The following is a 24838-nucleotide window of genomic DNA, read 5'->3' as shown; positions in this document are numbered from 1 at the left end:
TTAACCCAAACCCCAGGCGGGGCAGCAACCGCCCTCCAAACGGCCGTGGGGGAGCCCCGCCCCTCTCCCAGCGCTGCCATCGCCTCACGCCCGGGCTCTGCCAGCGCTCCCGCGCTACCCGGCGGGCCCGCACCCCCCCCCCGAGGGCTCGCAAGGCATTCTGGGGCTTGCAGTCCTTCCCGCCGCCCTCCTCCTCCAGGGCCGCTTCGCGGAGGAGGGACCGAAACTACAACTCCCAGTGGGAGGAGGGGCGTGTCCCTGAGTGAGTGTGTATGTGCCTGCACGGGCAAGGGGGGTGGTCCCGTTAGGTCGGGCCGCGGAGGCGGGGTTTCTCTTTCCCTATCGTTCCCCACACAAGCCGTCCGCCTTCGGCCTGAGAGCTCAAGCAGGGGAGGACGGGGTCGCCGCCGCCCGGGCCTGACTGGAGGCATCGCTCGGGGCTCGGCGGCGTGTGCTCGCCCCGCGCGCGCGCGCGTGCGTGGGCCGGGCCGGGCCAGGCGGGCGGCTGCGTGGGCTGGGGCGAGGCGAGGCTGAGCGGGCGCCCCGCGCGGACGGAGGCGGCGGGCGTGGGGCTGCAGCGCTGGCACTCGCCGCCCGCCTCTCTCGCTTCACTTCCAGCCCGCCCGGGAAGCTACTACCTGCGGAGGCGGCGACGAGTTAATGCTGTCGCCGCGCTCCGGCGGCCGGAGAGAAGCTGGGCTGGGCTGGGCTGCGTCCCCGCCGGGGGTGGGGAGCGGGACCTGCCTGCCCTCTCGCCAGGCAGTGGCCGACTGAGGCGGGGGCGGTGTGTGTGTGTGGTCCCTGCCCTCGCCGCCTTCCACCTGCCCGCTCAGGCGGCTGCCGTGGCGGTGATTATCGCCTCCCCCCGAAGATGAAGAGGTGGCTGCTGCTGCTTCTGGGTCTGGCTGCGGGGGATAAACCTGGATAAAGGCTCCAAAAAAAAAAAAACCCAACCCAAACCACCCCCAAAACAACGGAAGGCAGGAAGTCCCCGCTCTCCAGCGTGCGGACGGGGCATTCTCCTCACCTCGCTTCTGGCGAAAGAAAAGCAAAAGCAGAGGGGCGAGGCGGGCCGAAGGCCGTCCCTGCGCCGAGGGGAGGGAGGCTGGCAGGGAGCAGGATGCGGGGGGAGCCCCGGCAGCGCCACGGGCCGTGGGCGAGGGCCTGCGCGGCGGCGGCGGGCGGCGGCGGGCGGCCGGGATGGTAGCGGAGGGCCGGAGCGGTGCCGGCGGAGGTCTGCGGCGGGCGGCGGCGCCTTGCTCTTCCTTCGCGCCCCGGCGGCCGCGCGGGGCTGAGCCGTTGCGGAGCATGCGGCGGCGGCGGCGCGGACCTGTTGTGTAGAGGCAGGCGGGGGTTAAACGCGCCGGCGGCGGCGCCGCCCGGGGCGTGAGGCGGGGAAGCGGTTCCGCTCGCTGCCTGCGGGAGGATGAGGACCTGCGCCGGAGGCGCTAGTGGCCGCCGAGCACCGGCCCTGGCCCGGACTGTCTGCGGCTCGGGAAAATCTCCTGTGGCGAAGCGGGAGAAGGGCTCGCGGTGAGCCGTGCTCCCCCGGCCCAGGTCTGCGCGGAGCGGCGGCCGGGCGGTCACTTCCCATTGAATTGCAGCTTCAGGAAGAAGAGATCTCGAAGCGTTTCTCGGAAGCTGGAGTTGCAGCGTCTTTTTCTTTTTTTTTTCCCCTCCCCCCCATCATTCGTTACGCGTGTCTCTTGAGGGGACGTTGTAGGAATGCTCGTTTTTAGCAGTGAAATCTGCTGCGCGAAGGAGGATTATAACAAATCTCAGTGAATGGTAGACTCGATTGCTAAACCTTGCCTCGACCAACCTTTTGACCCTCGGCGAGAGCTCTTGGGGTGTACGTGGGAAAGAAAGCCCTTCCCATTTGAAAACAGACTTGAAAGAAAGACTGTGTTTTTCCGACAGCCAGACTGTTTTACGATTTTTGGGGGGCTTGTTTTGTGATGAGATGTTTTAAAAAGGATTGTCCTACATGGTTTTGTAACTGGTGGAGGAAGGAAGGATCCCTCTCAAGCATTTCTAATATGACAGCTTTGGTTTCTCAAGAGTTAAGTGATGTTTGCATGATACACCTATCGCTAGGCTGGTAGCAGACTTTTTGGGTTTTGTTTTTTAATTGGGGCTGCTGGAGAGGGTGATCTTAGTCGGAAGAGTATCTGCCCATATATATATAGTGTATATTTTTCGGTGGGGTTCTCCCCACATATTACTCTCTCTTGATGACTCCTGGAGGTGGTAGTGGGCCCATGAAAGACTGTGAATACAGTCAGATCAGCACGCACAGCTCTTCGTCTCCCATGGAGTCTCCCCATAAGAAAAAGAAATCAGCTCCTAAGAGAAAATGGGAGGTTTTTCCTGGAAGAAACAAATTCTTCTGCAATGGGAGGATCATGATGGCTCGGCAGACTGGAGTCTTCTACCTGACTCTTGTTCTCATCTTGGTCACCAGTGGACTCTTCTTTGCATTTGAGTAAGTAGCATTAAAGTCTTCATATCTACCCTCACTTCCTGTATTTATTAATTTTCTGGCTGAGAGCAAAGCAAATATATTTATCCAGGTGTCTTAGAGGATGCTGGTTGATTTCAGCTAATGCTGGCTTATATAATTGAAAATACAATCTCATAAGATGCTGAGAAATGCAGAGTCTTGTTTTGGTTATTGCACTCTCCGGAAAGCTGGGGTGTGACAGTTAAGGTTGTAGTGCTTTTATGGTGCAGGTTTTCTTTTTATTTCTTTTTTTTTTTTGTTGAGGGAAGAGTGTAAAACAGCAGGTTTAGGATTGTCAGGAAATGATATAGCTTCTTGTCTGCCAGTTACTGTCTTGCGAATCAGAACTGACAGGTGCAATAATACCCTTTGTCGCGGAATGGAATGCAGGAAAAGCAGCTTTTTTCATTAAGAGAGGGGGAAAAAAAGCCTAATGTATAAGATAAAGTCGTTTAATAGTTCATGGTCAAGAATTCCAAGTTATTAAAAAATTGGAAGCTGTATAATTTCAGATGTACCTAGCTTTCCACCACTAGGTAACAGCATTACTTTGTGATGCTAACTTGTTGTATGTGAGTTTGGTGAATCGATTTTAAGTTATGTTTGTTTTAGAGCATTTTTTTTAAGCAGGCTTCCAGTGTCCTCCTAGGGCCTTTTTCCTCTGTTGCAGTGAATCTTCAGGAATCCTTTTCATGTATATAAAATGAACACACAGTGCTAACAAATCAGACATACTGAATTTGCACTTATGCTGGAGTGGTTAAATTAACTGTGCATGACAATAAAAAATTGGGCACTTGATATGGAAAATACAGTTCAACTTTTTTTTTAAAGCACAATGACAAAAGCTTGCTATACTAGTAATTGATTTTTTTTTTAATGGTTAGTGCTACTTTATGTTTTTTAAGCTGTTTTAGCTTAATTGTTGGTTTGTGGCAGGAAGAAAATCCTGCAAAAATATGTATACAGCTCTTACCATTTTCCTGAGTAGTTAGTGACTGTTAGTCATAAGTGCATTTAGATGCTGCTTCTAGAAATTCAGTTGAACAACACTATTTACTTGGTGTCTTTAAGGAAGAAGATAGTGACATTAGCAAACTCTAAATGGTACCAGATAAATGCAGACCATCTTAACATAGTGGTAGCAGTTAAGAAGGTAAAAATACTCAGCAGGTGACCAGAGGCTAAATATATATGTGAGCTCAGCAGATGAATTGTCTTCAGTGTGCTCCAGATGACTTTAGAGGGATTTATTCATTGTAAACCTTACTGCAGTCATTATGAAACTCCTTGAACATCCTGTGAGTAGCTGAGATAACACCTTGAATGATGGTGTCCACGTACTGCAAATGTGTTTACTTTTCTGGTTTTAAAGAAGTATTAAAGGTGTATCCTATAGTATTGCATCAGGACTGGGTGCTACTCTGTTCTGTTTGCCATGATTAGGCCTAGTTTTGGCAAGATCTTCTATGTGGGCTGACAGTTTGATCTGCGTGCAGTCTCATCACCTTCAGTAGAGCCTCTGAAGGCAAGTGCTGGACTTCCTGCAAATACCAGAAGGTAAAATGAAAGATCGGAACTGTAATGTTCTATGATTGTAATTGTAAAACTCATTTATTAAGCCACCATTTAGAGTTCATTTAAGCATGTTTTACCCTCGGATTCTTCAAAGAAAAATACTCTGTTCCGTTGCATGATTCAGAATTGCTAAAGCAGGATGAGCTGCTAGCTCTTCACCAAGCTTCTGATTTCATTGCTAGTGTAAGTTATCTGCTGTGAGAGGCAAACACTTCCACTTATATTGTGTCTTTGAGCTTATTTGAAATATGATTATATGCAATGAACTTTATTTGTAGGCAAGTTACAGCATTTTGATATATAGTTAGTGCTTATTCTAACCAGAAGTCTTGAAACAAGGAAAAATCTTTGACTTTATAACTACATAAAATTATATATGTGTGTACTGTACTTGAGTCATTCTTGTATCACCTGCACTCTCCTTTTCAGGAAATTCAAAATAAGAGAGTGGCAATGGTATTTCATTTTTATAGTAATAAGGTAGATTTTGGTCTTCAGAAAGCACTTGCACAGGAATTATTACTCATCTCCTGAAGGCTAAATAAAAAAAGGATTAGACTCTGAGAATGGCGTTCAGTGAGTCTGTAAACACCACGAAAGGTTGATAATGTTAACAAAGAGAAAAGGAGAGGGTCTTCTTGATTAAAAAGTGTTACTTTGAGGCAGTTTCTAATTAAGTTACTATTTATTGATCAGTTAAGAACATCTTAAGTTGTTAGAATGTCATTTTTACTATTTGACTGATTTGGTTGTGAAGTTACTCATAAACCAGTGATTCACAGAATATGATGGAGGTGTGTTGCAGTCCTTCGTGTACGCAAGGGCCCAAGAGACATTTTAAACAGGTCTATCCTATAAGGTTAAACTGCCACTGAAAAGGAAGATATCCTTTCTGCTTTTGGAATTGATTAATCTTTTTGCTGCAGTTGAAAGAAATGATTTTTTTCACTTTGGTTTTGGAAACTGGAAAATAGATACTGATGTTCGAAGGCATTCCCCAGTTGCAGGCAGTAAAGAGGAGTAAGAAAGAGAGAACTTTGACATCTAATTGCTGAGAAAGCATCATTCTAATAGACACTTTTCCTGTATCCTTTTGACTTCATTTGTTCTTCTAACATACATATTTTTTTCTTCCCTTTCCTATCCTTTATTTTCTTCTGACACCAATTCATCTGGAGCTATCTCTCATGTGCTTTGGAATCCTCTCCAGGGGAGAAATACATTTCCCTGAATCAACAACTCCTGGCTCTCAAAAACAAACCAAAAAATACACCTTGACCTGTATAGCTTTTAACATTGAACCATGCCTTTCTAATCTTCGGTTTTTCATATTTATGTTTATGTATTTTCTCATGCTCCTACCATCTGCTGTTTTTATTCTTTTTCCCTGTTGACTTTTCTCTCTCATCTTCCACAAGTACATCACCTCTTCTTCCTTTTATCATTTCACTGTTCTTTTTCATTTTAGAGGAGGTAAGCCAGAACTTGTTTAAAAAAAAAAAAACAAAAAACCTTAAGTTTTCAGGCAGTTGAAATAATTCCTGCCTCCCTCCCCTTCCAAAAGAAGAGAATGCAAATAACACAGTTTTATTTCTGTGACTTCTCTTATTAAGTGTAATATGATATATTGCAAGTACTTTTGGACCCCAAGATGGACTGTTGATGCTGTGCTTGAGATATTCTTAAAAATTGTATCTATTTCAAAAAGCTCAAAATTAAGGCAGCTTTTGTCTCTAAAGATTTGGTTATGTTATTGTGTCTTGGAAGTATAATTCCCTACTCTAATTTCATCATATTTAGCTGTTGATTTTTTTTCTGGCAAATTTGGCTTTGTGTTGGACATGCTTTTTTTTTCTTACTTTGCCCCCGCCCCCCATAGACACATGTATTTTTTTTAACTATTTGGTGCTTATGGTAGAGCATTCTCACAACAAACAAATCCTTTCCTCAGAACAAAGGTAGCATCAATAACTAAAGGACAGATCTTACTAATCTACCTAGCCAGTGCAACCACTGTGTTTACATACCTTTAAAGTTCTTTATTGGTGCGATAAAGAGAGGCAAAATTAAGGCAGTTTATCCTTGCTGCTTTTGATCAGCTAGGTATGCATACCCAACAGAGATACCTACAGTCATTTAGGCTACTGTTTTTGTAGGTTATTGGAAAGCAAAATGGAAGCTGAATGACATATTTAACACATTAGGACATGTAAACCAGACGTACTGTTGCTACGTGGCAGGTCTTGTAAGAATGCACAAGCTTGGTGAGTTCCTGCGCTGGGGCAGTGGGGCTCGGGCGCTTTGCTGCTCTTTTTTACCACCCCCTGGGTCTGCTCCTCCTTGGAACTGACTGCACTGGTAGCAGGAGGGAACATGTCTGCACCTGAGCAGCTTCACTTCAGTCTGGCAAATGAGACTACTGATAAAAGCTGGATGTGGGTGAAGATGCTGACTGAACCGAACTGGCACAGGTACAGTCATGTTTTCTTCTGTCAACTCAGCTGCAGGGTCAGTAGCTCTGTAAGAAGGTTGGAGCAGATGGTTAGATGCTGGAAGGGCTGAAGCAGCGCAGCTCTTTTCTCTGTAAATGTGAGTCAGAGCCCTATCACTTCTGATTTAATTTGACACTTTGTACTGATTCAGCTAGCTGGAGTTCTTTCTTTTTCTTTTTTTTTTCTTTTTTGAGCTTGTTAAAACTTGATTTGTGTTACCCTTTGTATAATTGCACTGTTTTTTACAAGATGGATGTAAGAATATTATTTAGACTGAGATCGTGTATGTATGCATGTGTGTACAAATCATTGCTTTCTATCTGCTCTTACAGTTGCTGGCAACCTGTTCCATGCCTCCCACTTTGAAAAGCAGTGTGACTAGAGGACATTCATGACTCATGGTTTTTCATGGGATGTAGATCATTCAATATTGAACTTTTATAGCACATGCTTTGGTAAAGTGGTGTAACTTACAAACCTCTATGTGTAAACACTGATGTTAGTAAGCTAAGCATTTTCACTGTGATATCAACAGTCATCTTCATCTAATGGAAGATGTTTTATGCTCTTGAAAGAGATGCATTCTTAGTGTTAGGTCATATTACAAGTAGTTGGAATGTATTTTATCTGATAAATGAGTTTATCTTTCCTCTTCTGCGTTCAAGATGAGTAGGTCACCTTTTTTTTCCTTTTCTTCTTTTTCAGTCCATATACAAAAATGAGTTCCCTGCGTCTTTGCTTAGAGGTAATAGAAGATAAACTCTTTGAGGGAGAGCCTTTCGTTTTAATAGTTTATTAAACATCGAGTCTGTTTTGATGATCTGATAGAAATTCAAGATTTTTATATAAAGATGATGGACTGAGCATATTTATAATAATCAGTCGATAGGTCACATAGCATCCATAGAACTAAATCTGTCATAATTGTGCCATAAAGTGAGTAAAAAACATGCAGACTAAGAACAAAACTTAATGTTTACTCTAGACATGTGTTACATTGTGCAGTCCCCTTTCACTGAGCGTTAGTCTTTTGTAGCAGCAGCAGTATTTATCTATTGGTAGAACTGGAGCAAGTTTTTCACTCTCTAATATCTGCCCTGAAGGATTTAAGGTGGCTGTGTTAAAGCTGTTTGAGGGAAATGCATAATCTTTTAGTAAAAATAGAAATCAGAAGAAACGGTCTAGTTTTCCCATAGAATACTCCAGCCTCTTTTGAGCAGTGCTCTAATTATTGAAACATTCTGGATTATTGTTAGAGTATTCTGTCTCATTTTTGTATGTGTCTGTGGGTTTTTTGATAGAGTGCCTACTGATCAAAAGTTTTACTTAGACATAACAAGTAGGACTCCATTTCCCCCTTATCTCTGCTGAGAACAATTGTAAACTAGCATTTTATTAAATGCTGTTGTCACAGTCTTATGATGACCATGTGCTTAAACTACGTGTTGTTTGAAAGAAAGTGCTACCAATTCTGATTTCAGCTGTTAAAGGCTGCTATAAACTTGTAGGATATTTCCTGCTGAAGGCGTCAAGATGCATTTTAAAGCAAATATTAGGACATACAACTAGCATGATTGTTCAAAAGAGATCTGTATCCTTTTCTATGTGCGAGGCAGTAGCCGCTTAATAATGCCTAGTATCGTAGACAAATGCAGTGATGGATAGGTCAGGGTTGTGGGTTTTCTTTTTCCCTTCAGATTTCATTGCTTAAAAAATCTGTTGCAATATTTCTGTTTCTTCATTTTGCTATATTATGCATATCTGATAACTTCAGTGAAAAATACAAAGGATAATATAAACCTAACCTTTTGGGTTCACTTTTGTGCTTAGTTTATACCGAAGGGCGTGGCAAATTCCGAAGGGATGGTATGCATTCCAATGACACTTAAATTATTCCGAAAATGTTAACTGTCAGAATCAAATATCTTTCAGGTACAAGGCATATTTAGTATTTTTTTTTTCTTGACAAGTAACTTTCTTGATCACAACTTTACTTAATTCACCTTTTCCAAGTTTCTCAATGATCTGTGCAAGTACGCCTGCTGCAGTTTCTCCCTGGCCAAACGGGAATTGTTTTGTTCTAGCTTATTTTGAAGTAGCACTTCACTGAGCAGGTACATCAGTTCAAGCTTTCATACCTGTTTTGAATGCATTATTTGGTACAGATTCAAATTCTTTTACCTAGAAATGCGCTAGTAACAGTCAATATTAGATCATGCACCTCTGCTTTTCAGAGCTAGCTATTCTTTGTGGAAATGGGTAATTATTAAATGCTTTATTTTTCAAGATAAAATTCTGTGGGAATAGCAGAAGGTAACCTCTCTTACTTTTAGAATTCATACTTTCTTCAGTTTTCCTGAAACTTCAGAGGCTTCTTATGATTTTTATAATGCTTTCACTCTTTTCTCTACAATAGTGAAATGCTGAAGTGTTTTTATTTTAGTTTTTGTATTATGCTTGGTTGCTGGTCTTCTATACTGTTTCATGGAGGAGACAAGCTTTAAACATACTTTCAGGTCTTTCAGATTCTTTTTCACTTGTAATTCTGTTTGTATTTCTTTCAGCTTCATCTTTTCCACCGTCTTTGAAAAAAAGCATTAAACTTTTTTTCATTTTCTTTCTAGGGAGTGGGGACAAATGGAAATAAGGGAGTATGTAACAAGTAATGTTGGCTCCTCAGATACCATATACTCTCAGGATCTTGGGGAGATCGCTGTGTGGCTTTGGACCATCAATTCACATGCATCTGCGCATGCAGCTGCAGAGCAAAATACGAAAATCTGTGGTCTCCTTTGCCTGATGTCACCCTGACCTTTCAAAGGAAGTGTGAAAATTCCATAGCAGTCTGATATGAGATAAATTGCTACTCTCATTTTAGCTCAATCTGATTGCTTTAGATAGGCATAAACTCTCAAGTGTGATATTTGAATTTAATACCGCTTCCAGGGTAAAGAAAACAGCTAATTTCAAAAGACTGCATGTTCTTCTTACCTATATAAATGTTTAGAAATGTTTACAATTCCTGATGGATAGTTGTTATGTACATCTTCAATTTCAAAACTGTGAGGTTAGACTTGTAATCTTGTGAAAGTTGTTTGACAAAATCTATTTGAATTCATCACTCAAAATTTCAAAGTTTCTATCATTGATATAATCTGTATAATATGCTTGGGTTTTGTTGTATTTTTTCTCTGGATGTAGGTAGTGTTGCCCCTTTCCCTTAATGAGTGTATACCAAAGGATTAAAATGTATCTGCTAGAGGCCCTCTGGGAGGTAGAGAGGTTTAGGTTGTCGAAAAATAATTTCTCTTGGTTCTTCTTAGAAGAACTAAGCATTCCCATGTGATGTTATCTTGGACTCTACCCATCAGTCCTGCAGTAGTTTTCACACCTTGTTTGAAGGAAAGGTATTTGCTCAGATGCTTTCTCAGGTCAGTTTCTCAGGAATTGTATTACATTTTTAGGATCAGATACGGTGTTTTTTTAACCTAATTTTTAAATTTGGACTCGATGGAGAAAATACATATGTTGCTACATGATTCATTTTCTGTTACAGCTGTGTTGCATCATTATCTAGCAAATGGCATTTCATACAAAATAGAAAGTAGATAGGTGATTAGCTTGCCTTTGGGTGACTGTGTGTGAAATTCACCTCCTTTGGAACACAAAGAGAGAGCTTAAGTCTGTGTGAGACTTGAACAAAACTATGCTTTTCGTAGTCTTTTCTGGGAAGAAAAAATACTGTGTTAAAAATTTCTAAGCTCATTTCTAGGTGCAGTAGAAACTGAAATGCTGAAACTTGAACTAGATATTTTAAAATGCAAATTCTCTTTTATAAACTAAGTTATACCTTTTATGTAGTTAAAAAGCAAAATAAGACATCACACCCCCACACACCCTGCCCCCATGTTTTTATTATTATGATGATCCTTCTAAGTAAAACTTCAGTAGCTGATGATCATGTAAGTCCCAGGCTGCCAATAAAAGGCTTGTGTGTGTCAATGCTGCTTAGTCTTTCTCTTGCTGAAGCTGATGGAAAGGGGAAAAAGTCCCACTGAAGTCAGCTGGAACCACCAAAGTTTGTTATACTCTGTATAATTCCAATCCTTTTTTTTCCCCTGAATTTAATGCAAAAACTATAAAGTGGTTAAACTCTTTACAAACTAAAGAAACTTCGATCAAAATCAATGATTCAAGTTGAAGTCAATGTACAATGCTGAAAAATTAAATTCTGTTCATATTTCTCACTTTGTAGAAATACTTACTGTTACTAGCATAGAAACCTACCTAGAGACCCTGTTTGTGGGCCAGATTGTGAGAAGGAAGCTGAAGCGTGTTGGATTTTTAATTTTGTATAACATACTGTCTCATTCTGTCCCTTATCCTATGGTATATATTCTAAGAGGTTTTGAGCCATCTGGAGCTACCTGCTACTATTTACTGCTGTTACTAGGCAAGGTGCTTGTATATTTGGGAAGCCTGACCATGGGATTTCTGCAGTATGCATCATTGTATATCTTACCCAGTTACATTCCAGACATTAACTGCTAAGTTAACAGTGTGCTGTAATATTATATGATTATTCAGCCTCTGTATCCCTGATTTCTCTTCCTTTTCATCAGTGTCTCTGGGATTTATTCACATTACTGTGGGATGGTGGCTAATGAGATCTTATATAATGAGCTTGGCTAATGAGATCACAGCTGTTTTTTGTTTTAGTTTTTTCACTTTGGCTTTTCCCTTAAGTTGCTTACTGCAATAAATACTGGCAGTGTGCATTTACTGTAGTGAATTTACAATTACTTCCACTTTTTATTTAAATTTTACTCTTTTATTTTACCGAGTATGTTTTACAAAGCAGAGACTCAATACAATACTGAGAACCTGAACTCGGAATTTAAGATGTATATAAAATCTGCAGTTTGTGAGTTTCATGGCATAGTTTAAGTGCAAGATAAAGGTGGTATATTGCCTGCTTTAAATGAATATATGAAATAAATGTGTGTTTTTTAATGTATGTTTGTTATATATATGATCAATATATATTAACTCATAAGAACTTAAGAGCAAGGAACTAGCATTTGTTACCATTTTATCATGCTTGCTTAGTAGATTGTTAGGAGTTATGAGTGTATATTAAACAATGCTGAAGGTGTTCTGAAGTTTTCTTCCAAAAAAGAGGAATAGTAATGAGAAAGACTATACAAAACTTTTGTTTCCGATGGTGATAAATGTTGACATCCAGACAGCTCGAAGAAGAGGGTACACAGTGAATTGCAGTTTTGCTATTGTGTGTTCAAACACTTGTTAGATATCCTAGTGGTTATTAATGCCACATTTCGGGATAGAAGCAAGTGTAAGATTAGCCTGTAGTTAAATCTTGCTGGCATGCTTGTTTGTGCTCATGGTGTGGGTTTTCATGGCATAGCCATCTATGTGTAAGTTCCTTAATAAATACTATTTGATAGGCAAAAGGGGCTTTCTAGTGTTGAATTAGAAGTTGGAAGATTTATAGTTTTTCTCAATTTGGAACTATGTAAAGCAATTAACTAAGCAGAAAAGTAAAAGCAGAATAATAATGACTTCTCTTGCTTCAATACTGCAACTCTGTAATAAATTTGCTTCTTGTGTATGCGGGGTTTTTTTGTTTGTTTGTTTTGTGGGTTTTTTTTTTTTTTTTTTTTAGGGCCCAAGCTCACAAAGCTTCCATCACTTAGTGATGAAACACAACTTTTAAGATACTTTTATCATTCAACAAGGTTTGAACACTTTACAGGGCTGAGCAGGCATTGGGTGTGGAACCAGTCAAAGTAAACTTTTTTTTGTCATTAGTTGGCAGTAGACTGGTACATAAAATGTGTTGTGTGGTGTCATATAAAAGATTGCAGTACACTGTGTACAGAGCATATATCCTTCTGGTTTTGCCTTTTTTCTCAGCTTGGAGAAGACAAGGTTTGGGGGATTCTAAGTACCTGACGGGGAGAAGTAAAGAAAACAGCTGGACTCTTCTCAGCAGTGCCCAGTGAAAGGACAAGAGGCAATGGGAAGGCACTGAAATACAGGAAATTCCATTTAGATGTGAGAAAGTTTTTTACTCAAAGGGTGTGGTCAAACACTGGCACAGGTTGCCCAGAGAGGCTGTGAAGTCTCCACCCCTGAGGATATTCAAAACCCAACTAGACATGGTCCTGAGCAAACTTTTCTAGATGACCCTGCTTGAGCAGGGGGGTTGGACTAGATCATCTGTAGAGGTCCCTTCCAATCTCCCTGATTCTGTGATAATTCTGATAACTTCCTCCTGTAAGTCAGTAAGAGGTATATCTAATGAAATAATTTTCAATCCTGTTTTAGTGACCCATTTATTGCATGCTTATTTCATGAGAACTTATTTCAGCTATAGTTCTAGGAGCTGAACTTAAAGCATCAGTTGAGGAAAATGTAAAAATTTGCAAGTATTTAAGCTTGTTTTAGTCATAGTGAGATAGTCATAGTGCTTCTTTCTGTCCCCTCTCCCTTCTTTTCCTACCTTTAAATGTAGCTTTCTCAGTTAAAAGCAGATTTTCCAAGACTTCTGATGATTCTTTTCCCGCATTTTTTCACTTATCTGCTGCTCCCTTTACTGTCTGTCTGAGAAATAAACATAACTTGTGCTGAATTGTAGTATCTTTTTTTTTCCTCTTCAGGTAAACTACAGCATTAAATTTAAATAAAATCAGTTTTATTCTAGGGTAATGTCCCTGTATAGTGTTGTTCCAGCAGTGTGATGTGCTCATCCATTTGTCCACGTCTCCCTTAAATTTTATGGTTCCCTCCATCTAATCTTCCTAGCCAATATTTTACTTCTAACAGAGCTCTCTCTAGAAGGGGTGGGAAGGGAGCAGATATAAAGTTGAAGGACCTCTTTTTTTCCCCATCCAGTAGTCATAAGTGATGAGAATACCATTTTTCTTTTCAAAAATAATTGTGATTTACATTGCATTTGCCTATGTCACTGTGGAGTTACGTAAGATCATGGGGTCTCTTTCCAATTACCTGAGTCAGATCAATAAGTTGCTCTCATCCTGCGGGTTGGACTTCCTCCTTGAGCCTGCTACTTGGCAGTACTAACTCTCGTAGCTTAATAGTTATTACATTCCAGCTTCTGGATTATTAGACATAAAAGATGAAATCGTTTGTCTGGAAGGTCACTTTAGCTGGGTCTGTTATCTCTGGAGAAGGGAAAACACCCTGGATGTGTCAGATTAATCCAAACTCACTTTAAATATTGATTAAAAAAATAATAATTTCAGTAAGGCAGGTGCCCAGTTCTTGATTACAATTTGGAAATAAAATTACAAGAGGAGAAAGCTAAAATGAAGCAGAGCGTATTTTGTTTGAGTGAAATACAGCTGAACCTCTATAACCTGTAATAGCTCTCACTTTGTTTCTCTCAGGCTGGTGGAGCCAAAGGGGCATCTTCTAAGTACCATATCTTTAAAGTACAGTTTTTAGAGTGGACCTCATCCCTTTAGACCTGTTTGCTTTTTTTTTGTGGGTAGGGAGGTTGGATTCTTACTGCTCATGAATTAAAGCAGACTGTCAAAGAATTCCATAAGAACCTCCCTGTTTCCTTTCTAACTTGCAGTGAGACCGATGAGAAGGCCATAAGCTGCTGAAAAGGATGGACCCACCTCTTCCCTTCTCCCAGGCCTTAGGTGTTACTTCCCTTGTCCAGCTCTGCTGTTTTTCCCACCCAATGGTAAATGGGTTCAGGAAGTTCCCTCCCTGCAGAAAGCTTATTCACCCCTTCTGCCCATGGAAAGAGAAAGAAAAACTTTCTGCTGGCTTAGGTCCACGAGCTGACTCTCTGACAATTCAGAAGAGGGTCCTTGCCAGTGCAAGGGAGGAAGTAGGAAAGTGAGGTGGAAGAAACCGTCAGATCATCTTAGATATGATTTGAAATTGTATCCCAACTTGGGGGACCTTCTTGCGATGTTTTGATTTGTTGTTTCGTATATGTGAGAGTGCAAACAGAATATATTTAGGCCTGTCTGAATTACTTTTTAGTTGCTTTATGAAGATCTACAGAGTTTTGACTTCTTATTTATGTTTTATTTCTGAAGTAAACTGAATTGTAGTTAACAAACTTAATCGCAACATCTTTCAAATAACACCTTATTAAGTGCATCTTAGTTGTTCATATTGTCTTGTTCTTTTATAAATTTCTTTAAAGACACTACCGCCAATTCTGTAATACAACACAGGGGCAGTAACTGAGGCAACTCTTCTTCCCGCATCCCTGCTTTTATAGTCTCTCAGTTCCCCATACTCTGACTGTGGAGCCAGTATATTGCATTGCTTCAGTAACAGAGCCTGCGGAAAAGATGCATGCGCCCTCCTTTATCTGCTTTCATGCAGAAACAGCAAGTTAGCTCAAACTGTGCTAGACTGAACTAGGAAAGGCATATTCTCGTAATCCTTGCCACTTCTGACACACTTAAGCTGCAGCAGCAAACAACCCAGGGAAATTGCCTGTTTCTTTGCAGTCTGCCTATTTGGGTGTTTTTTGTTTTGTGGGTTCATTTGGTATTGTAAATGTCAAAAGTTTCAGCTTAGTAGGATGAAGGAAGAATCATAAAGTGTGTTAATGGGAAATTGAGCAGTCTGCATGCAAGAGGCACTTGGAGTGGATGTCTCTATTCACAGTGCAATAAAAGAATTAACCTTTAAAATGATTTTGTTAAATAAGACACCTAAAACTAATCAGAGCAGAAGAAATTGGCTATGGAGCAGTAGATGGGGAGGAAGTCATGAACTGAAATCTGACTGAGATGAATCTAATTCAGTATAAGACCTTGAAAGGATAATCATTCTCCTTTTACAAGGCACTAAGCTCAGAAGCTTCTCTTTTCTTTAGCTTGAGATGTGGAGGCAGAGGCTCTGATAGTTCTAGTGACTGTATGTGTTCATCCTCAAAGTACAGTATGTTTTCTCTCTAATGTAAAGACCCTCAGTCCCTGTTGAGGTCATGTTCATTTTTTAACACCAGTCCCTACTAAATCATGAAATAAAAGCCTGACCCTACTAAATCATGAGATGAAAGGCTGAATCTTGTTTCCAGTACTAGAATATATCAAAACAAATGTGCTAGGGGCAGAAGAGCAAGGTGTATGAAAGCTGGGTGGGATAAAATAATTCTGTTGTTTTACTCTGCCGTGATTCTAGAAGAGTTTGTAAAATAGGCAATTGGCTGTGAATGAGAATGCCAGGACAGTCTGATCTGAGAGAAGCAACTGACATGATTTCATCCCAGTAAGTGAAACTAATGCTGGCTGACATCCAGCTTGACTGAAAGGTAAACATGCCCTTCCCAACACACATACCTTTCTATTACTGCATCCTAGAGGACTTTAACAGTTAGAGTTGCTAAATGATATTCTGGAGGTGCAGTATTATCCAATGGTTGACTGCGTTTTGCAAAAATAAGTTTACTTTCTTTTCTGAAACTTTTTTTTTAACAGTTATTGCTTCTTAGTTCTTATATATATGAGATTAATTGAAGCAACATTTGTTGCACAGGTAATTCACTGTTGAAATAAGCTTTTAATTTTGGCTCTATTTCACATACTCTTTCTGAATGCAAACTAAAAGTCGGAGATTTAGGGAGCATGGAAACCTGTCACTGGAGTTGATGTCTACAGGTAAGAGATGCATAGTTATGTTATTGATCCAGAATGAGTGCATTTGTGCTTGCCTTCATGTTCTGAAAGACGAAAATAGTGATACTGACAATTTCAGAAGATTTTTTTAATATATTCAGAAGAGTTTGAGGGGGAAGAGAAGTGACTGGTGACTGGGAAGGAACTGAAATATCTGCTGTAGTATTTGCTTCTGGAAACTAATCTCAGATACTTCAGGGACACTTGTTGTATGTACATGTTTAGTTAGTACTTATAAATAACCTGGCAGTAACTTTTGATATATATGCTTTACTTTTCAGTAATCATTAATGCATCTGATGCTGTAAATGGAGTTGGACTGCAGAGCAAGATACTTAAGTTACACTATACTCTAAGATATTTATGTATATTGTTCAGAGTATGAAAGTGGAAAAAAAAACTTGTGAAAGACAGATTATAAAGGATGTACACAAATATATTTGTGAATATAAAGGAAGTTGCTACCATAAGGTTTAAATGATATATAAATAAAAAATGAATATGGTAGTGCAGACATGGGAAAACAAAATAACATTAATAAAGAAAAGCTGAGTACAACTTTGCCAATATATGCTCTTTACTGTGTAGGTGTTAAAATCCAACAGGAAAGGAGTATAGACTGACAGTTTACAAGATAGTAAGTGGGGAAAAAAAAAATTGTGCTTTAGGTACTGTTTCTAAACTTTCTTGCTTATGTATATATTTTTTAACAATTAAAAAGTAGATGCTGCCTAGTTGTAAAAATATGTATTAAAGTAAATGATGCAATAACTGTTTAAGGGAAAAATCCAGTTAAATAAAATGAGATAATGAATGTGGATAGTAAGTTTGTTCTCTTTAACAGACCTCTAAACTGTGAAATAGGTGGAGATCCTGAAGTGGGATTACAGAGAGGGAAAGAAAGAATTATCTGAAGGGATAAATGCCAGATCAAACTTGACTTTCAAATGTGCATTGTATTTGCAGAAAGTAGTTTTCATACGTAAGAATTCCTTGCAGTTCAGGCCTTCTAGGATTGTGTTTAGTGAGTGAAAGTTTGAAAGTGAAGCTAACATCTATTGCCAGCTGAAACATGAGAAATAGGTTAAAACTGACGTAACCTTAAAAATCTAATACTTCTGTCGGTGTTTTCTAGTACTGCTGACTGTCTGGAGCAAGGGAAAAAAACTATATTTGATGGGATGCTGCTAGAAAAAGGGTAAATGGATCCATCTAAATCATGTTGGATGGTGGATTAACGCACTGGATATGAGATGCAGAAGTGGTTCATGGAGATGCACCAGCAGTCGTAGTTTATCAGCACAGAATTAGGAACTGTGGGAATGACTGCCTGATGCTTAATCTTTATTATTTTTCTCTTTCTGGATGACTTTGTGTACTGATGTTTGTTTTAAGAGCAGTTCAGAAAAGACGGCTGTTAAGGACAGTAATACCAGCAGCCTTTTAAAGTTTCAAAATCTTTTTAACAGTGTTTTTAAATTCAGGAAGTACCTTTTCCCTTTTCTTGCTGTTGTGACTTCCTCTGCTGATTTTTCGTGCCAAGCAAGCTCTGTGGCTCTGCCCAAAGGACTTTCGTAGTCTGCAAACTTTTCTGTCGTTTGCTCTTAATTCAGGGTGCATTTCTTTGGCCTTGTATTCTCTAAGATACAGCAACACATGCATCTTTTATGTACCTTGCCAGATAAAATGCTACAGTTCATGCTCCTTCTCAAGATAAGAAAAAAGTCTAAGTGTAAAATAGATACATGTTGAGTAATTTGGCTAACTTCTGGCAGTTTGCACATTGAGGAACAAACAGTATAATTATTTGTGTAGAACAACAGGTGAGGTTGATCTCCAGAACAGTCCCACCCGCAGCACTGAGTGAAATAGGGCTCCTGGGGAAGTGGGGAGGCCCCTCAAAACTAAGAGCTGTTTTGGAAGGTGTATGAGTGGAGGAAGGAGAACCAGGAATAGGGGTGTCAAAATTCAAGCTGTACAGGCATGCTGGCATTTCTTTCATTTTGGAAGTCTTGAATGTGGCAATCTTGCAGTTTGTTTTAGCACAGTTTTTCTGTGTGTAATTATTAGACCAGTAAGTTCTCAACCAGGGAGTGCTTCTGTTCTTTTTTCACCACCTCCTACATCACTTTCGCTGCTGTGTTTTGTTTTGTTTTGCTTTTCTTTCCTTCCCCCATCTTCTCCAAATACATTGTACAGTCTTGCTTTTTCTGTTGCATTCCTTGGACTGATGTTTCTCCCTACGCTGCTTTTCAGAAAGCTGCAAGGGGCAGCACCGCCTGTTTCCTCTGCTCAGACCTGCTGTTGGTCTTCCTGCAGGGGTGGGAGAGGTAGAGGCAAGGGACTTCATTCATTTTGTCCTCTTGTTCTAGTCTTGCCATATTTATTTCTCCCTTCTCCAAGTCCTGCAGATAAATCTCTTAACGTTGCTTTCGTTTTTCTATGCCTCGTGTCTAATTGAGAAGGGAAGCACTATGGGTAGCTCTAGGAAGGGAGAGGTCCTGTGCTGGGCTGTGTGCTTTTGCAGAGGGAGGCATTTGGCTGTTTAGGTAGCACTTGCTTGCCACTGTTGAGGTATCTTTCACAGTGCTTATGGGTGGGAGTGACTGGAAGAAATTGGGGAGGGTGCAGAGATGGTGTTTGCAGACGATGAAGTGCAACCAAGAATGAGTGGGATTGGATAGCAACAGGACATGTCAGGAACGTTTCTGCACAGTGGACTACTGCTCTGCTATAGAAAACAGGGTGACTTGATACATAATCTGCATTTAACATGGTACATAAGACATTGTACAGAATATTTTACTAACAGGGTCTGAATGCTGCTTTTGTAGGAGTTGCTATAAATAAAAACACTTTTTAACCATAAATACTCATCTTGCTTTTCAGTTCAAGTTTTGAGGAAGTTGCATAAGGGAAACTATTTAAGTACATGTGAACAGTCAAATTTGTGGGATAGCAAAGTGACCTACAAAACTCCCTGGATCTTGGTGAAATGGAAATTCACAGTTAATCTATGGCTGGCAGTGTCCATGGTGTTTAATGCGCACATCTTTCATTTCAAGACCATTTTATATATGGTCTTTCTTTACATTTGCAAAAGACCAATCTTTTAATGCATAAGCTACTGCTCTTTGAGAGGTAAAATACTGCAAATGGTTTGGTATTTAGGCCTACCAGCCCCATACTGTCTGGTTTTATTTTTGTACTGTAGAGCTTCAGAACCTTAAAGTAAGTGAATTTGACAGATTATGTGTTGATAATCAGAACCTATTTATATTTTTTAATTTTTGTAATTCTGGTTTAATTTCTGTATTCTAATTGTAGATGGCAGTCAATTTGTTTTGGCTTTTTGTGTATTAACAGTAAATATTAATTTTTTTTTTTTCTGAAGGTGCAGCAACATACTGCTTCTTCAGCTTTGGTCGCACACTTTATAGTTCTAAATTTATTTTCTGTCTGTAAGATGACTCCACCTTCTGATAGCTGCGTTGACTGAAATGGAGTTAAGTTCATTTGACAGCAGAGGAAGCTGAGGAGGTTAGTTTGGTTCTAAAGTGACAGCATTGATATAGTATGTTGAACAAAAAACCGTTATGAATAACTCAGGAGTATTGTTGAACTGTATATGGTAGTTTTAAAAGGACCAGGTGTGATCACACTACAGACAACTCAGGTCTCTGGTCAAGCATGTGCTTGGTAGACATGCTGGGTAATAATTTTTGGTGCAGTACAGATTTTCCTCAGCTGTGTTAATCAACAGGCATGGGAACTAGTTTATGATAAATACTTGGGGGGAGGGAGAAGCAAAACTGCTTTTGCTTTGTTGTTTGTTATTATTTATTACTGCATTATTACACTGTAGCTTAGTGTGGTGGTTTTTTTTTTTTTTTTTTTTTTTTTTTTTTTTTTTTTGGTGGCAAGAAGATTGGCACTGGCTGCTTCCTCAGCAAGTTATCAAGGCTCCCTGCCATCTCTGGGGTTTATTTTTCTTGCACAAGCCTGGGGAAGATGATGAACCTTGTTGTGAAGGTCACTATGTCCAAACTTCTTTCTGACCAATGGGAATGAGTGCATTTCAGAGCTACTGATCCTTCATATATAATGTTGTGTCACTTGCTGCCCTTATCATGCCCTTTAAATCAAGGACTCTCAGGAAACTGGAGGCATTTCAGCAGTTGTGGAAATGAATGAGGAGAACGTCTCCCTAAGGTAGCTGAATGCTGCCTACTGAATATCTACTACTGTCGTCAGGTTCAACTGCAATTTTCTTTTAGCAAAAACAATCATCCAGAATCACACCTTTTTCTGTTTTTGAAAACGGAGATCTAAGGGGACTGTCCTACTGTTATGGTAAGACATTAATTAAATTTAAGCACTATTTGTGACTTATTTTGAAATGGGAGGCTGGCTTCTGTGAAAGCTTGTATCCAGTCATCTGCCTCTGTTTTTTTTTGATCTTATGTTTGTGAACACAACTGTGTTACTGTTTTAATCAAGGTATACCTGAAGAGTGGAATTTGACAAATGGCTGGATATTTCCAAAGAAGAAAATGGTCACTGATGGATGCAGCCCCAGTAATACATTTACTTACTTTTTTGGCCTGGGAAGAGCCTACTATATTCTTTTCCAAGAAGGAAGAGGAGTAGCATCCAAAATGTAGATATGTTCTAGAAATGTGGTTTTATGGCACAGTTTGTACTATGAATTGAAGGCCGACCCTAGAGTCATGCTTATTACAGCTAAAATATCTTGGAATGTACTGTATTTTAAGGTGATACCTCCCCAATTTTTTCCTCAGACTTTTTTCCTCATGCTCATGCTTTAAATTGTTCTTCAAAAACTCTATTTTTGATTTGCGCTCTGCTAGGAAGACCAACCTTGTCAAATCAAGCTGTCCTCAGAATAGTAAATTTCTCCTTGCAACATTGCTTGGTCAGATGCAGGACAGCAGTTCAAAAAATTATCTGTGCTCTGCATGGCTTAAAAAAAAAAAAGCGGTAACGAAAAATCTGTTGGAGACAAGTGGACTCCTCTTTCTTCTACACTGAAACCAGATTAGATCAAATTATTCTTTCCAGACTTGGCTAAAGTTTTCTTAAATGCCTAAAGTGAAATCTTAAGAACATATTTGAGAAAGATCACAGGCAATGCTATGATGTGTCCAAAAAGCTGTTGAATGCTGTTAGTGTCAGTGTAAACTCTTTAGTGTAGATCAGAACTCACATGTGTTTAATTATATAAACACATGATTGTTTCTGTTGTTTTTACTGAAGAACTCTGTCTCAGTCTTTATAGACTTGGGGTAATGTATAAGGATGATGTAATGAAAGATATTGTCTTCCCTGGGATGTTGGCTTCCTACAATAAATATTAATTATGCCTGTACATTGAGAAATTCCTTAGGAATTTTGAAATTCCAATTTTCTGAACCTCCCGCCTTTCTTTTTTCTCTAAAAATTAGAGCGTTTATCAGTAAAACTGGCAGTTTACTCATCATGAAAATTTCTTCCTTCTCTCTTTCCTTTCCCTCCTGCCCCCCAACTCCAACACCTCTACTCCCCTGGTATCTCAGAAAAGGCATGACTGTTGAAAGGTTGGGGGTTCGTTCACCTAGAATGCTGAGAGAGTTAATTGTCTTTGGATATGTGGCAAGATGATAATAAATAGCTCTCTGTGTTGTTTGGGACATGACAGGAGGTTCTGGCTTTAAGCTGCAGCAAGAAATATTCGGATTCCTAGGAAGATCGTGGAATTGTCATTATTAGAAGTTTTTGCAAAGCAGGCCAGACAAAACTTTATTTGAAATGCTTCATGCAGAGTCAATCTTTTCTTGGAGAAGGGTAACTTCCAAAGATCATTCCACTACCATTATTCAGGAATATACCTATAAAATGCTAGGATGTTAGTACCTAAAAACACTTGAAGCTGTTGTTTTGCTTGTCCTTATTAATAATGCAGCAGTATTGGGGGTGGGGAGAGAAAGGAGGTTTGTACTGTGTGTTGAGTGGAATATAATGTGTAAGTGCATTAATGCATTATAACTGTTACTATGTATAGATGATGTTAGAAAGTCCTTCCTAACTTGTCAGGGGAGGGGAAAGGCTATTGGTGACTCATATAAAATAGTTTTAAAAGGAACGTAAAATCTAGATTGTAGAATTATCTTAGTAGAATATTAGTGTGGGAATAAATCAGTCTATAAATATTCACTGATGTTTTAGGAAAGGTAATTAATCGAGAATGACATGAAAAATTTAATAGGTTACCAAACTGACCAGATGGTGTTTTCCAATCCTGCTGCATACGAAAAACCTAATTCTATTATAAAGCATGCTCTTTTTCTGTGCAATAAGATTAAATAAATTCAGTTCATAATAATCAACTAGTTATAAATGTATTTTCTTATTAGTAGAAAAATTGTACTCCATTAGTAAGCATATGATTTGCTTATTGCCTACCAAGAGTTCATCTGTCTGTCTCCTGCAAATCCTGAGGGCTTTTTGGAAGCAGTTGGTACTGGACTTCTGGATGTAATTTTTCCCAGAGAAAAGATGTAATCCAGGATATTTATCTAGTCGTAATATGGGAATGGTCAAAGCCCTCTCTTTCTCATTCAAGAAGAATGGCAGATGAGAACAGCTTGCTGATGGCTGCAGCTTCTTTGGTGGCTAGAGGTAGGTTAGATCAATTATTCTGACAATGGCATTTAGTTCCTGGCTACCTGATTTCTCAGAATGGTGTATCTGTAGTTTCTTGGAAGCTCTGGAGCTGCTGTTTATATACATATCAGCTGTCTTGACATATGGCCGGGAAAGGGCTATTACCTGCAGCCATCTTCTGCCACTATAGAACCTTATCAGGTCACCTTATTAGAAAAGGTGGAATCTGGCATCTTAAATACGTTGAGCTAAAATGAAAGATAGGACCTGAAACCTCCAAAAATTGTGAAGCACTTACATGTTCATGCGATATATTCAGCTCTAAATATATGAATTTATTTGTTAGGATCTTTCAATGAATTTCAGCAGTATTGGTGAGAAATCTATTAAAAAAATGAATGTAATGTGAAACCCTGAATGCTTGTTTTAGCCTATGTGACAGAAGCACTCAGGGAATCCATTCTTTTGATCATTGTTAGCAGTACTAAACATCTAGTTCCAGACACACGAAGGACTGGAAGGTGATCAGGATAGTCAGCATGGATTTACAAAGGAGAAATTGTGCTTAACCAACCTGCTAGCCTTCTATGACAGGATGACTGGTTTCTTGGATGATGAGAGAGCAGTGGATGTTGTTTACCTTGACTTTGGTAAGGCTTTTGACACTGGCTCCTGTGACATCTTCATAGGCAAGCTGCTGAAGTGCAGGCTGGATAAATGGTCAGTGGGTTGGACTGAAAACTGGCTGAACTGGGCTCAGAGGGTTGTGATCAGAGGAACAAAGTCTGGCTGGAGGCCAGTCACTACTGGTATCCCCCATGGGCTGATACTGGGGCCAGTACTATTTAACATCTCCATTAATGACCTGTATGAAGGGACAGAGTGCACCCTCAGCAAGTTTGCTGATGACACAAAACTGGGAGGAGTGGTAATTCACTAGAGGACTGTGCTGCCATTCAGAGTGACCTCGACAGGCTGGAGAAATAGGCAGAGGAACCTCATGAACTTCAATAAAAGGAAGTGCAGATTTTTGCCCCTGGGGAGGAATAACCCCATGCACCAGGGCAGGCTGGGGGCTGACCTGCTGGAAAGCATCCTGGAAGAGAAGGACGTGGGAGTCCCAGTAGACAAGTTGACCATAAGCCAGCAATGTGCCCTTGTGGCCAAGAAGGCCAATGGTATCCTGGGTTGCATTAGGAAGAGCTTTGCCAGCAAATGGAGGGAGGTGATCCTCCCCTTCTACTCAGCCCTGGTGAGGCCACATCTGGCATACTGTGTCCAGTTCTGGGCTCCCCAGTGAGAGACATGTGGAGCTCCTGGAGTGAGTCCAGCAAAGGGCTACTAGTATGATGAAGGGACTGGAGCATGTCTGCTATGAGGGAAGGCTGCGAGAGCTGGGCCTGTTCAGCCTGGAGAAGAGAAGACTGAGGAGGGATCTCACCACTGTGTATAAATATCTGATGGGAGGGTGTCAAGATGACAAGCCAGACTCTTCTCAGTGGTGCCCAGTGACAGGACGAGTGGCAATGGGCACAAACTGAAACACAGTAAATTCATTCCACTTGAACGCAAGAAAACGCTTCTTCACTGTGAGGGTGACAGAGCACTGGCACAGGTTGCCCAGAGAGGCTGTGGCATCTCCATCCTTGGAGATACTCAAAACCTGACTGGATGTGGTCCTGGGCTACCTGCTGTATGTGACTCTGCTTGGGCAGGGTGTTGGACCAGACGATCTCCAGAGGTCCCTTCTAACCCCAACTATTCTGTGATTCTGTGAGCTATTACTGATAATTTTTTAACACATCTAAACAGGTTCTACCAATCTACTGCTATCCTTGGAATGACAATGAGTAATGGAAACCTCAGCTTCACAAGGTAACTGAATGACGGTTGGAAAGTAGGTG

At 40.3% G+C, this 24838-nt stretch overlaps 1 protein-coding gene across 7 annotated transcripts in view; it reads left to right on the top strand.

Moving 5' to 3' along the window:
- Nucleotides 1–286: 286 nt before the first annotated feature.
- ZDHHC14 (zinc finger DHHC-type palmitoyltransferase 14) overlaps nt 287–24838 on the top strand; it is a 123929-nt gene continuing 99377 nt past the window's right edge. For 2 of the 7 annotated variants that reach the window (XR_010388398.1, XM_026122173.2), the window contains exon 1: nt 290–2485. Coding sequence is in view for 6 of the 7 variants with exons in the window: in XM_026122173.2 (XP_025977958.1) it covers nt 2235–2485 (251 nt within the window). In the remaining variant the exon portion in view is untranslated. Of the gene's footprint in view, nt 2486–24838 lie in introns of all 7 variants that reach the window. The other 5 variants (XM_026122179.2, XM_026122174.2, XM_064509105.1 and 2 more) reach the window with 4 other exon arrangements.

The sequence above is a fragment of the Dromaius novaehollandiae genome, chromosome 3 (assembly GCF_036370855.1).
Source record: "Dromaius novaehollandiae isolate bDroNov1 chromosome 3, bDroNov1.hap1, whole genome shotgun sequence".
Classification (NCBI taxonomy): domain Eukaryota; kingdom Metazoa; phylum Chordata; class Aves; order Casuariiformes; family Dromaiidae; genus Dromaius; species Dromaius novaehollandiae.
The sequence above is the reverse complement of the archived record's forward strand: the minus strand, read 5'-3'. Positions and strand labels throughout refer to the sequence as shown.